The following is a 13904-nucleotide window of genomic DNA, read 5'->3' on the forward strand; positions in this document are numbered from 1 at the left end:
TTTGTTTCTAATAGTAGCACCAAATCTCCCAGTTTGTTTAATTTTGAGATGTGAACATAAAATAGTTCGGATGGGAAGCACAGAGCTAGCAGTTAGAAAGAGAAATTGCCAGTAACTGCTGCTCGTACCATTGTGATGACAAAGCCACTTAAGAGTTTAAACTGAGTGTTCTCAGTTTTGATGAAGTGCTTTTCCCACCAAACAAACCTAAGCGCACTTGAAAAGAAACCCACAGTAGAGTTAGTCATTCAACTTGACCTCCTCTAGCTAAATACTTCGTCTCTTCTCAAAACTATGTAAGCGCTACTACATTTCACAAAGAAGTGAACAAGATCTGAACGACATTTACAATGATTTGCTTAACCGCTCTGGGCAGTTACTATCAGATGTATTTCAGGAAAGATAAATTTAGAATAAGGTAAATCCTGGAGAAAGAACCACTTGCTGGCCCAGCCAGCGTGGCTCAGTGGTTGAGCGTCGACCTATGAACCAGGAGGTCACGGTTTGATTCCCAATCAGGGCACATGTCCAGCTGGTGGGCTCGATCCCGGGTGTGGGGTGTGCAGGAGGCAGCCGATCAATGATTCTCTGTTATCGTTGATGTGTCTATCTCTCTCTCCCTCTCCCTTTGTCTCTGAAATCAATAAAAATATATTTTAAAAAATAATAAAATTAAAAAGAGAGAACCACTTGCTGAATGAACACGTTAGAGGCAATATGCAAAGAACCAAGAGCTAAACTGAGGAATACAAGTCAGCATACATCTCCTGATAGCAACCATGCCATTACATCTATGCCGATATGAGACTCGATTTCAATGCCCTTCAGATGTATCCGCCTGGCGTCACCTGCACGATGCATCTGTTGTTGCTCTAGAGAACTCTTGGTGAAAGGGGCGATTCCTCCAGAACCACTTCTCACCGCCAAGTGTCCTCTGGCGAGGAAATTGGATTGATCCTCTGTAGAGTAGACGACTCAAGTGAATGGATCCCCAGGTACAATGGGCAGGTGCTCACCGTGTGTCTGAAAGACTGCCACCCACACTCGCTGCTGCCCCTGAGAAACCCGGGGCCCACAGACCCGCCCCCTTCATTAGGGGTGCTACACGTTTACGCAGTGCAAAGCACAGCCTCGTTCCCGGGGGCCCACTCTCCAGCTCGCCGGGACTTGGGAAGGAAAGCTATGAAAGTGAAATGACTTGCAAGGATAAATATTTTGTGAGTTGAACAACGTCCTCTTAAAATATGGCAAGTGCCAGAATGACGTAGTCACACCAAGGGATGTTTCACTAGGGTACCTTTTGGGACTTTGATCTCGAAGCCCACCAGATAAGCAACAAAAATAACTGCGAGTGTTGGGTGAAATATTTTTCAAATATGTTGGTTTCAGGAAAAACTCCAAACATGTTTTTGAAGCACTTTTCCCTTCAGTTATTAAAGGTAATTTAATACTTACTCATGTGTAAGTCATCAAAGAATTGTTTCATAAAAACCTATCTGATTTCCAAATAGAATAATATTTATTTACATTTATATTTGTATATTTTGGTATTATATATATTTGCTACAGAAAAATATGAAATACTCTTTTAATTTTGGCTTAATTGCTAGGATTTTCAAGTCAGTATAGTAAACTACAGTTTGTTCAATATCCAACCAGCCACAGAACTTGAAATCTGAGTAGTTTCAGGACTTTATTGTGTAAGAAACTAAACATGCTGCTATAAGAACCCCGCCACCCCCCACTTTCTCTTGTCAGTACAGATTCCAGCACTACGTAAAGCCTTCTGTAAGGCATTTATGAAAGCATTAGTAAAATAAATGACCATCAATAGTTATGATTAGTGTTCTTGTTTTTAAATTTAAAATCCTAAAGTGCTTTATCAATTCATTTTTTTCATTAATTTATACAACAAATGTAAGTTACCTGCCAGTCACAAAGTATATGAAGGTCAATCAGAAATGGCTTCTGGCGCCCAACTGGCGTGGCTCAGTGGTGAGCATCCACCTATGAACCAGGAGGTCACGGTTCGATTCCTGGTCAGGGCACATGCCTGGGTTGTGGGCTCGATCCCCAATGTGGAGCATGTAAGAGGCAACCGATCAATGTTTCTCTCTCATCATTGATGTTTCTATCTCTCTCCCTCCCTTCTCTCTGAAATCAACAAAAGTGTGTGTGTTTTTTTAAAAAAAGAAATGGCTTCTGGCTCTGAGAAACCATACCAGCAAGGGAAAGAGAGATCCATGAAACTGACGCCACACATCCCAAACGAAGATTAGACAAAGCAAGTTATTCAAAGGAAGATTAAACTCGAGTTTAATTTTAAAATCTTCTTATCATATTAGAGTTCTTTGAAGTTTACTTGGATAAAATATTCCGTTAGATTTTTCAGTATCCCAGGTATCCTGGATAAATGAAAATTGATGTTTCTCTATCTAATGAAAAAACAACATATATGTGTGACAAATCTCAAATATAATGTAAGCAAGAGACTTAAAAATTGGAATAGTTTAATAAAAATACCATTTTCATAGTGGTCTTTGTTTTGAAAATTTCAATTTATCATGGAAATAATTTTGGCCCATTAAAATGATATTAATTACTATCTCACTCAATATTTTAGGTCATGACCCCAGCATTTAAGAAGTTCTTCAAGGCAGTGTTGAACATGATCCAAGAGAAAATGTGATTTGAGTCTGGAGACAGCTGTGCATGTAAGTATTAGAAAATTAGATTTTTCTCATGTCAATGTAATAAAAGCTAAAATATCAGCTCATTAATTACTGAATTGTAAAAACTTGATTAATGTTTTCCTTCTGTTACGACATGCATGGTTTTTCATATCTGAAATTAATACAATGTGTCTAATTTTTTTGGTTATATTTTTCTTAAGGTCAGCTAATAAAGCCCAGTATAGCAGAGAGGAGAGAAGCTTTCTTTGGGAGACTGCTACCACTTTTTTATAAACTGCTTCCAGGTGAGTCATCGGTGAAGGGAGCAATGGCATAGATTCTATTTGCTAGTTCCTGGCGCGCTCCCATGGCACCTGATGATAAAACAATACACAGAACACGTGGGCAAGGCTTCTAGAATTCTTACTCTAACCCTTGCCCTATAGTAAAAAGCATGACAGCTTTCCTAACAAAATGAAATCTAAGGTTACACTTCACTGGCAAATAGCCATGGATTGAACGTTTTTTTTATCTCCTTTGAAAAACATTTTTTACACATTTATCGTCATATTTTATGATGCTACCAGGACAATCTGTACCTCATAAAAAGCTGTCAGGGGAGGTGTCTCGGGCACCTCACAGGGGGTAAGTGTCGCACACTTCACCCCGCAGTGCTGTTAGCTCAGGGTGGTGGTTAGGGACCATTTTTCATTTGTTCAGGATTCTATCCACTATTAGAAATGCTGACCAGAAATGCTTTTGTTTGGTATGTCTATCTTCTGCAACCAAATCTTAATAATGTCCATGACTTAGGGAATTGTTTATTCCCTGGTTAAAAAACAAAACAAACAAAAAACACCACAACTGTGAAGAATAATTTCTATAAAATTATAAGGCCATTTCTATAAAATTGTAAGGCCATTTTAATGAAATATGAAAGTTGATTCTCAAGAAATTGGCCCAAGAGCAATTTGTCCCTTTAACGTATTGAAAACTCAGAAAATTAAAAATGAGATTAATATTTATAGGAAATAAAGATGAGTTTTATAGTAAATATGCCATCAAAAGTGGTGCTTTTATGTTTACTTTGATACTTTAATTATTTTATCCCAATTTTGGTGAAGGAAAAGAAAACAAGATGTTTTCTAATTACTAAAAATGTATATGCCAGAAGCTTACCTGTGTGTAATACTAATTAAATTAAATTGAAATGTATTCAATTAAGCTCATTAGTATTTTAAGCCATAATGCTCTTAACTTTGTAATACATAAGACTATTCCTCAAGTCCTTAAAGCAAAGTTATTGTCATTTGAAAGAAATTTTCTGCTGAGAACCAGGTATATGTATTTCATAAATGTTGATGAATTATATTGTGTTCATTCTCTATTGCAGTTTGGTTTGTATCACATACATATTTTATTGGGGCCTTGATGATGGAGAAAAGGCGTGTGCGGTGTTTCCTGTACCTCCTGCCTTTCCTCATGGTGAGCATACTTTTTCTGATACATCTGCCTCGCTGTGATTATTGCTTCTCTAACTGCCCACACATCTATCGCTGACAAAGATGCATCGCCACAAAAGGACATGCCATGATCCGATGCACAAACCGAGGACATGTTTACACCGGTCAGCACAGCAACGACCTACTTCCCCTCCGTGTGCACTTCAAGGCCTTTGTCCCGGAGCAGGGACGGTGGGACGGTGGGACGGTGGCGTAGTTGGGTGGGGACATGTCAGGGTGAGACAAGCACATGGACACAACCATGCGAGACCCCAGAGGAAAGTGCTGCTCAGTTTGAAAACAAGCACAGGATGGCTCACAGCCCGCCGCGCGCAGTGGGTCAGCTACTTCAGCGGGGCCTGTGGGGTCTGAGACAGCAGATCCTAACCTGCTGGTCTTCCTCCCATTCTGCCAGCTGATTGGCTTACGTCGATTAAAACGCAATTGGGAATCGTGCGCTGGGTTTTGAGTTCACGTCCTCACCCTCTCATTCAGATAAGCATTGTGCCGTGTCCGGGCAGGCCGGCTGCCAGCGCGGGCAGGCGTGTACACGAGTGTGTGCAGTGGCTCTGCCGTCTCCGCAGGGGACGCGGGGCTGGGAGGGGAGGGTGGACCGGGGGGACGAAAAAGCAACTGCTACCCTGGACGGTCATGGGCCCCACACATTTAATGTTATGTTTCTTTTTTAAAATATATTTTTATTGACTTCAGAGAAGAAGGGAGAGGGAGGGAGAGATAAAAACATCAATGATGCGAGAGAATCATTGATCAGCTGCCTCCTGCCCGCCCCACACTGGGGATCGAGCCCGCAACCCGGGCCTGTGCCCTGACCAAGAATCAAACCTGGGACCCTTCAGTCCGCAGGCCAACGCTCTATCCACTGAGCCAGACCGGCCAGGGCAGATTTCATGTTTCTTTACAGCAATATTTTGCTTATGTTTCTCTCTGTCTCACATTAAACCTGTCGTATTAATTGGAATTTTTCTTGCAAAGATTCCAATGGAGCCCCCGAGACAGAAAGCCATGCCCGTGGGAAGGTGCAGTCCCCACCCCAGCCCAGCCCGGCGTGTCTCCCGCTAGAACGTGGCCGGGCTCCCAGCTCATGCTCCGATGAGAAGCTGGGGGACATGATCTCCTCCCGTCCTGTGCCAGCAAATACTTTGCCTGTGGTTTTCCAAGCAAACCCCACAAAGACGCAAACAAAGAAACTCAACAAAAACACAGAAAACTGAACCTGGAGGAAAGCAAGGCCGCATTCCTGTCTGCATGAGAGTTGGAAAACACTCCCAGGCCAGGAGTGGTGGGCACCCTGCCCTGCTCACATGCCATCGTGGGAAACGGACCAGGACTCAGGACCCGGGACCAGCTTCAGTCCCACCGCCACCGAGCATGGCCGTGAGCTGCCCATGCCAGCGCTGGGCTGGCAGAGACGTCCCTCACGGATTACCAACCGGATCATCGCGATTTAAGGAACTGTGACCATTTCTCAGACAGTGTGTGCAAACCTGAGCTTTTATTTACTTTTTAATATATTGTTATTAATTTCAGAGAGGAAGGGAGAGGGAGGAGAGATGGAAACATCAATGATGAGAGAGAATCATTAATCAGCTGCTTCCTGCACACCCCCTACTGGGGATCAAGCCAGAAACCCAGGCATGTGCCCTTGACCGGAATCGAACCCAGGACCCTTCAGTCCGCAGGCCAACACTCTATCCACTGAGCCAAACCAGCTAGGATTGAGCTTTTATTTTAAGTAAGGATAAAAATGATGCTGGTTCTATGCAACTCTATGAACTTCCTGAGAGCAGGAGAACCATTATGCATTTTCTTGATGTTGTAATGCGTTTCCATTTCTACTCGTGCAGCGAGCCTGCTGCCTGCGTGTTTACTAGGAAACTGAGACGAGTCGGAGGCTGGGAGCGGTCCTGTTCAGTGGTGGCCATCGATGGGGAGGCGGGGGCGCCACACCCAGGGAGTGTGACTGTTCCGACCTCCCCGAACTCAACCTCCTGCGAGAAAACAGAAACACCAAGAACCAGGGGACAAAAGAAGAGAAGAAGAAGTGCTTATGGAAATAGTCGACACAAATAACACAAAATGGAGCATGAGGCTGCCAATCTGAGAAAGACAAGCATCACATGATCTCACTTACGTGTGGGATCTAATGAACAAAACAAATTGACCAACAAAATAAGACCTGAAGCAGGGGGGTGTGGAGCAGACGGACATGCCTCGATGTGGGGGTGGGCGGACGAGGAGAGATCAACCAAAGAACTAATACACGTATATGCACGGCCCACGGACACGGGCAATAGGGGGGTGAAGACCTGGGGGGGTGGTAGGGGCTTGGCAGAGGGGGATAAAGGGGGGAACTGGAAACATCTGTAATTCCATCAACAATAAAAATTTAAAAATCTGTATTTAAAAAAAGAAATAAGGTTGAAGAGAGGTTTATACGGATTTTACATTACAAAACAGGGAGAAAAAGTCATGCAAACATTAACATGGAAGTGAGGCTTGACATGGTCCTACCAAACTGGAAGAACATAAATACAGACCTTCTCTAAAAGCTTCATTGATGTGCACGGAATGAAAACTCTATTTACCAACGTCACAAACGAGCTTGTCACGATTTTGATGATCGAAACAGAATTATAAAAACGACAACAATTCCGAGTATTGTCGGGGCCACAGACGCCCCTCTGTCACCGGGGACCATGTGACCTTCGTTTACAGAAGACAGCGGAGGCCCGGCTGGGGCGGACCCTCTGGCCTGCACTCAGGGAGCAGGTGGGAAGGGGCAGGGGGTGCCCACGGCCCTGTCTGCACCCACAGCGTGTCCTGGATCAACCCCGCAGGACTCGACGGCCAGGCACAGACTACTCTGCCCTGGACCCGCCTTGTTCATCACTTGAAATAGGACACGACACAGGAGACGGTCACTGTGGAAACCGGCAGATGCGACGGAGCAGGGACTCCCCCCACAGCCAGCTGACCAAGCTCCGCCCTGACCGTTTCCCGCCGGAACCCACTGCCTACGATCGACACTTGCACGATTCTGAAATTTTCTTTTTAATTCCTTAGATTCCTGTCGTAGCAGAATCAGAACAGAGCCATAATGAATCTAGGAAGTTGAGTGTTACCAGAAATAAAATTATGACGGCTCAATATGAATGTTACCAGAAAATTATACAAGATCCCATTCAACACACTGAAGGTAAACATGACTATTTAATTTTCGATGCTCTGATATATTTCTAAGAGAAAACCACCCCATTCCTTCATACGGGTGTCGTAGGCCCCTTATTAAAAACGGCTGAGTTGCTAATTTTTCTGGTATCTGAACAGTTTTAATTATTTATGAAGAACACTTTATGACATAATTTCTCTCTCCTACAAAATTCTAATCAGAATATGTGCAATAGGGATATTGTTAGTAGCAATTATTATGGTACAAAAATATTTAAAATATCCAAGTAAGTATGTGTTTTGAATTAAATAAGTGACAGTTGATCTTCAGTTTATGTAATTATGTTTTTAACGAGCTGCTGGATCGGAGTTTGCATAATAAAATGACTAACGATTTTTTTTCTATAATTTATGCTTTGAATAGTACATTTGGTCGCAAAGTTAATGAAGTATAAGTGCTTCTGCTCCCATTGTCAGTCTTCAGGTATGTCTGAGGCATTTACTGAGCGTCTCCTAAATGCCTTATTGGCCCCAATTCTGAAGAAGTAAAGATGAGTAACACCAGTGGAGTGGCCAGACTTAGCAAAATAATAATAATAATAATAGAAAATAACACCTGTATTTTATCTGGCAGCCTTAACAACATGGTTTTCTTCAAATATAAAATGCAAACTCACAATACAACAAAGCAAAAGACTTTAGCTATTTCTAGATTTTTAAACTATCAGTGGAAACAAAGATCTTAAAATGTTTTGAAATATTTGATATATTTATATATTATTTATATTTATATTTATATATTTATATAAATAAAGTGTTAAAAGTAGGTTGTTATTAATATTTGTAACTGTCAAGATGTACTCGCTTGTGAGAAAGAGAAAAAAAGTGTGTTTTTTTGACATTGGTCAACTTTTAAAATTTTAATATATAAGTAAACAACGTAATTTGTTTATCTTTGGAGAAGTACTTGGGTACCTCTGCTTGAACATTCTTATTAGAAGATATTTATCCAGTTAAAAAATATCTTTAAAATAAGTAAGACAGCCCTGACCAGTTTGGCTCAGTAGCTAGAGCGTCGGCCTGTGGACTGAAGAGTCCCAGGTTCGATTCCAGTCAAGGGCATGTACCTTGGTTGCGGACACATCCCCAGTGGGGGGTGTGCAGGAGGCAGCTGATGGATGTTTCTCTCTCATGGATCTTTCTAACTCTCTATCCCTCTCCCTTCCTCTCTGTAAAAAAATCAATAAAATATATTTTAAAAAAATAAAATAAGTCAGACAATGACAAATGATCTGATATTAGGTCAATAGGAGTTGAATGATCAAACATTGAACTATTTGTGTACAAATTCAGACATGTCTCATTTTAATTTGGAAGTCAGTTATTCTAATCATGACGGTGAAGTAATCCCTGCACGCTCATGCGCCCATGGGGACGTCCCGGTCAGCGATGACCAGCAGGTGTCAAGGGTGCCATGTGGCCTGGGCCCCTGGATTGGTGTGAGTGCACTCTGTGCTGTGGGCACAATGACAGAGTCACCCAGGGATGCATCGCTCAGACCGTGCCTGGCTACAGGGTGTACGTGAGTCTTCACCGTCAGTAGACAGCCTGTACCCCATGTCAGTGTGGGCCCACCACCAAGACTACGGGTAGCCCTAGCCGGTGTTGCTCAATGGATAGAGCGTCAGCCTGTGGACTGAAGGGTCCCAGGTTTGATTCACGGTCAAGGGCACATGACTGGGTTGCCAGCTCGATCCCCAGTAGGGGGAGGCAGCCTATCCATGATTCTCTCTCATCACTGCTGTTTCTATCTCTCTCCCTCTCCCTTCCTCTCTGAGATCAATAAGTATATGTATATTTTAAAAGTCTGTCCTCACAGACACCTGCTGGAGTTGGTCATTCCTGCCTTCCTCTCCCCCCCCCCCCCACATGTACTGCAACCGGACCTGGGACGGCTGGCTGTGCTGGAACTACGTGCTGGCGGGCACCGAGTCGGTGCAGCACTGCCCGGACTACTTCCAGGACTTCGACCCCTCAGGTAACGGTGCCACTGGTCCGCCCTCCCCTGGACACCCTGTCAGTAAACCTGAGGCTCACAAGATTGTTCTCCTTTCCCCTTTTTCATTTTAAAGAAAAGGTTACAAAGATCTGTGACCAGGATGGACACTGGTTTAGACACCCAGACAGCAACAGAACCTGGACCGACTACACCCGGTGCAACACCAACACGCACGAGCGCTTGCAGGTAGGTCGTCCTTGTGTGAAGGGAATTGGATCTGCACTCGCTACCACACAGTGTTACCGAAAGGCACGTTGGAGAAAGCTAGCCAGCGCCTGGCCTCCGGGGAGCCTGTCCGCCATGGCCTGGAGAAGAGCAGTAGGAAGACGATCTGTAGGAATAACGCCCGTCGAACCTGCATCGCGCTGAGGACGCCGCTCTGCAGGGGACGGTGCATTACACGACCTCGTGCAGGCCCTAGCTGCCAGCTTTTTGAGAGCACGCACGAGGACACGGAAGGGAAGCTTTGTGGTGGCGGTGGATTTCTAGAATGCCACGGAGAGATCGGTCTCAAGCAGACTAGGCCGTCCAGCAGTGACAACAGTCCTCTGTCCCTTCTGACCGGCCAGTAGGGCCCTCCCCCCCTCCTGCTGTTCACACCATCCAGTGAGTCCAGGTCATCAGCGTCTGTCACGGAATCAAGCTTTGGTGGTGCCTGGTCCATCTGCAGGTGTGTGTATGGAGAGAAAGGGACAGTTGTCCCAGTGAGGGACACTGAGTCCTGCTATGACTTCCATCCAGGCACCTGACCAGCTGGGTGGCCTGCAGCGAGCCATGACCTCTCCCGGCCTCCGTGTAATAAGCAGGGATCACAATAAACCCACCCTCGGGGTTTCCTAAGGATGGACTGGCCACAGGGAAACACTCGGGAAGGAAAGGAGTGTGTCGGACAGCCCCGACAGCCGCCCGCTGTCTTTATCACTATAAGTCATCTCTCCTTTGCTTGTGCAGAGAAGAGTTTGAAGAAAATTTTTAAAATGCACAATAAAACGGTAAGTTACAAGTAAATGAATTACAGACAGATCACCAAAGAGAACATGTCAAGACCAGGAGGACGTTAGAAGGGATTTGTGCAGATCCTACGTTACGTCCTGAGGTGCGTCTCCGCCTCAGTCTTGTCAGAGAACAGAAGCCCAGTGGGGAAGGAACGCCTCCTCTGACATCCACGTAAAGAACAAGACGGAAGTCACCAAATAGCATTGGTTTCAGGTGCACAGAGAGAGAGGCGAACACTGGCCCTGTCCTCCAAGATGGAAAATGCTGGTTTCACCTGGTACACAACCTCAACAATAACAGTATCCCTGCGCCTACTTAATATAGGGCAGTGGTTCTCAACCTTCCTAATACCGCGACCCTTTAATACAGGTCCTCATGTTGTGACCCAACCATAAAATTATTTTCGTTGCTACTGCATAACTGTAATTTTGCTACTGTTATGAATCGTCATGTAAATATCTGATATGCAGGATGTATTTTCATTGTTACAAATTGAACATAATGAAAGCATAGTGATTATTCACAAAAACGATCTGTAATTATATATGTGTTTTCCGATGGTCTTAGGCGACCCCCATGAAAGGGTCGTTCGACCCCCAAAGGGGTCGCGACCCACAGGTTGAGAACCGCTGATATAGGACGTCTAATTCTTAAATACGAAGGGCATACGAGTGATAAATGTCGATGTCACTGGATAAATTGCATAAATACCCCTCATTCCAGATGTGTTCAGGCATTTGTTGGTTTGCAGGCTAAATGAGAAGGCCATAGATCACATGTTTGTGAACGTATAGTGCATCCATTGAATTTGATCTTCTACACGTGTGGGATTGTGGGATTGACATAAGCCTTACATTTCCTTTTTATTATAAATTACAGACGGCGCTGAATTTGTTCTACCTGGCTATAATTGGACATGGATTGTCTATTGCATCGTTGCTCATCTCACTTGGCATATTCTTTTATTTCAAGTAAGTACATGGAACATAGTGTTAAATTTACCAGTTGTCTTTGGTGAATGTCGTGCCATGTAGCTGGCATGTTATGTGCCAATAAAATATGTGAAATGTAGATGATTCATAATGTTTCAAATAAATTGGATGTTTGAAATAACTTGAAATATAATATGTCGACTTTACCTTAAATCCCAACTTTACAAAATTAGTGGAAATATGAGAATGAAGTCATATAAGAATGAAATCGTATGTGACTGTTTCCAGCTGTTTGGAAAATGTCGCATACTATAGGCCGTCTTAGTTGAATTTTCAGCTTATTGGTCAATTTTAATATCAGGATACATGGTACATTATAGGAACTGATATTTTGTGTGAATGATAGCAATAGCATTTAATATGTATTATTAGAAATAATAATATCAATGCAGTATGGTTTATTTTTTATGTAGGGGATCATTATTGAAATGATTAAATTATACATTGAATTTTACTTGAAATAACAGTTATTTGGGGGAGAGGGAGACTCAGCTCCAGTTTCTTGATACAACAAGTGATTTTTGTAATTAATAGGAAAGTAAATTCCCAAACACATATATATTATTTTATGCACTAACATGGTTTTCATAATTTTGATCACCACCAGTAACTATAGAATTCTATGTGAAGAGTAAGGAGCTCTATGTCACTGCATCTTCCTCACTAGTGTCATTATGATACAACCTGCAGACTCATATCTCATTTTAAAAGGGAGGCTAGAAATTCCATCTTTCCCCCAAATATTTCTCTCATGTTTCACATGTTAATAGGCCTATTTTTTCAAAGAGCAATTTCTAAAAAAATCAAGGGCGCGATATGCAGTAAGTACTTGTATCTCTGTGCTAAATTCCATGCTTTAAAAACAAAAAGATGGCTAGCACGCTACAGAGGCAAAACTGAATTAAACCCAATGAGTGTCTTGCTGATGTATGAAATTAAAATGAAAGTGTTCAAGTGATTACATTGCTTATACTTAAAGTTCATACTGAATGGACAACTAACTGTTCATTCACTATAGTGACCTAAAAAACAAGCCCGGTAATGGCGAGTTAGCATAACAGGAGTGGACTCAATTTCAGGCGCCACTCAGTTCTAATGGGTATGCCATGCAGTGATATAAAACGTGGAATTCACTCTAATCTTGCCATCGCCATTTAACTGATGGCGTGGACTCATCCTGATTCCGATTTATAGAAGCTTCAGTCTCTTTACAAATGCTCATAATACTGTTTAAAATACGGAGCAAAGACGACGCAGATGGTAGGTAGCTGGCATACAGGAATCTGTCAATACCTGGTGGGCAAACTGGACCATTAGGTTATCATTAGACTCTAGCAATCAAGTGGGCGCACAGATCTCACTATGTCATCACCTAACATCGCCTCCATATGATAGTAATACCAGGTTAAAAAAAGTTACTGCAGAGTTCCAGAGAGCGCTGGGAAAACGGGGTGGGGGAGCAGGGGCCGGAGAGGGGGACTCATGCTGATTCTCAGAATCAGAAGACCCCGGAGGTGAGGATCTCACGGAAGTCGGTGTTGAAGGATGGGGAGCCGTCCCACAGGCAGACACTGTAGAGTGTAGACCATGCGAGAGGCAGAGATTCTGTACTCTGGTGCCCGGTTTCACTGGGTTCTCAGTGGTTAACTGAGCTCTGCAGGTTCCTCCAATCCGCACCCTCTCTGTGTGGCCTCGTCATTTTATTGGACTTTCATTGTCTTTTAAAAATGGAGAATTTGAACAAAAAGAAGCAAGGCTACAAATGAATGTTTCTTTCTTATTATCTGTTGTTGGGCTTTAGGTAAAACATGAGAAACCCTCTTCAATAGGACCCCAGTCGAGCATTCAGTACATCTTTATATGTGTGGGCATTCTTCATTACAGGAGAGAGGGTAAGGCACAGGCCAAACAGAACACCGCTCACCTGTCACCTGCTGCACAGCAGGCAACAATTCTGTTGTTTCCTAAGCCTCCATTTCACATTCAAATGCAGACACTACTCGTATCTGCATCACAGATGTGGTGGAAACACGGAGACACACGTGCAGCGTGAAGCCAAGTGTCCCGTTTGGAAAACATTGTCGAGGACTGGCATAGCTATCACTCCTTCTTGTTCGTTCCTTAAAAGGTTTCTAGATAAATATTTAGCCCTGACAGGCATAGCATACCACTAGGCTCTTTAAAAAAGAACACATTGCTAGTTTCATAGGCGCCACATTGATAAAGAAGTTGTTATAATGTTCATATAGAAAAATCCTATATAATAAAAGCCCAGCGACCATAATGACCGGAACGACTGCTCGACCAGCCTCTGTGAGGTGCATTGACCACCTCTCAGTCTTCCCCCTCCCCCTGGCCTGCAGGCTCCAATCACAGCATGGTGAACGGGGAACCACGGGGAACCGCGTGGGTGGTGGCAGGGCGGGACGGGGACTGGCGAGCAGGCAGAAGGCAGACCTCTTGGTCCCCCCCCCCCCGCCCAGCAGGCCCCGGC

General features: G+C 43.6%; 1 protein-coding gene across 1 annotated transcript in view; it reads left to right on the forward strand.

The window, feature by feature from the left end:
* The first annotated feature begins 2623 nt into the window (after positions 1 to 2623).
* Positions 2624 to 13904, forward strand: part of CALCRL (calcitonin receptor-like) — a 34608-nt gene continuing 23327 nt past the window's right edge. The window contains exons 1-7 of the mRNA XM_005866128.2: positions 2624 to 2714; positions 2894 to 2977; positions 4066 to 4157; positions 7259 to 7392; positions 9292 to 9401; positions 9496 to 9608; positions 11298 to 11389. Of these exons, the coding sequence (XP_005866190.1) occupies positions 4104 to 4157; positions 7259 to 7392; positions 9292 to 9401; positions 9496 to 9608; positions 11298 to 11389 (503 nt within the window). The 5' untranslated portion in view covers positions 2624 to 2714; positions 2894 to 2977; positions 4066 to 4103. The remainder of the gene's footprint in view (positions 2715 to 2893; positions 2978 to 4065; positions 4158 to 7258; positions 7393 to 9291; positions 9402 to 9495; positions 9609 to 11297; positions 11390 to 13904) is intronic.

This window comes from Myotis brandtii, unplaced genomic scaffold (genome assembly GCF_000412655.1).
Source record: "Myotis brandtii unplaced genomic scaffold, ASM41265v1 scaffold221, whole genome shotgun sequence".
In the NCBI taxonomy this organism is placed as follows: domain Eukaryota; kingdom Metazoa; phylum Chordata; class Mammalia; order Chiroptera; family Vespertilionidae; genus Myotis; species Myotis brandtii.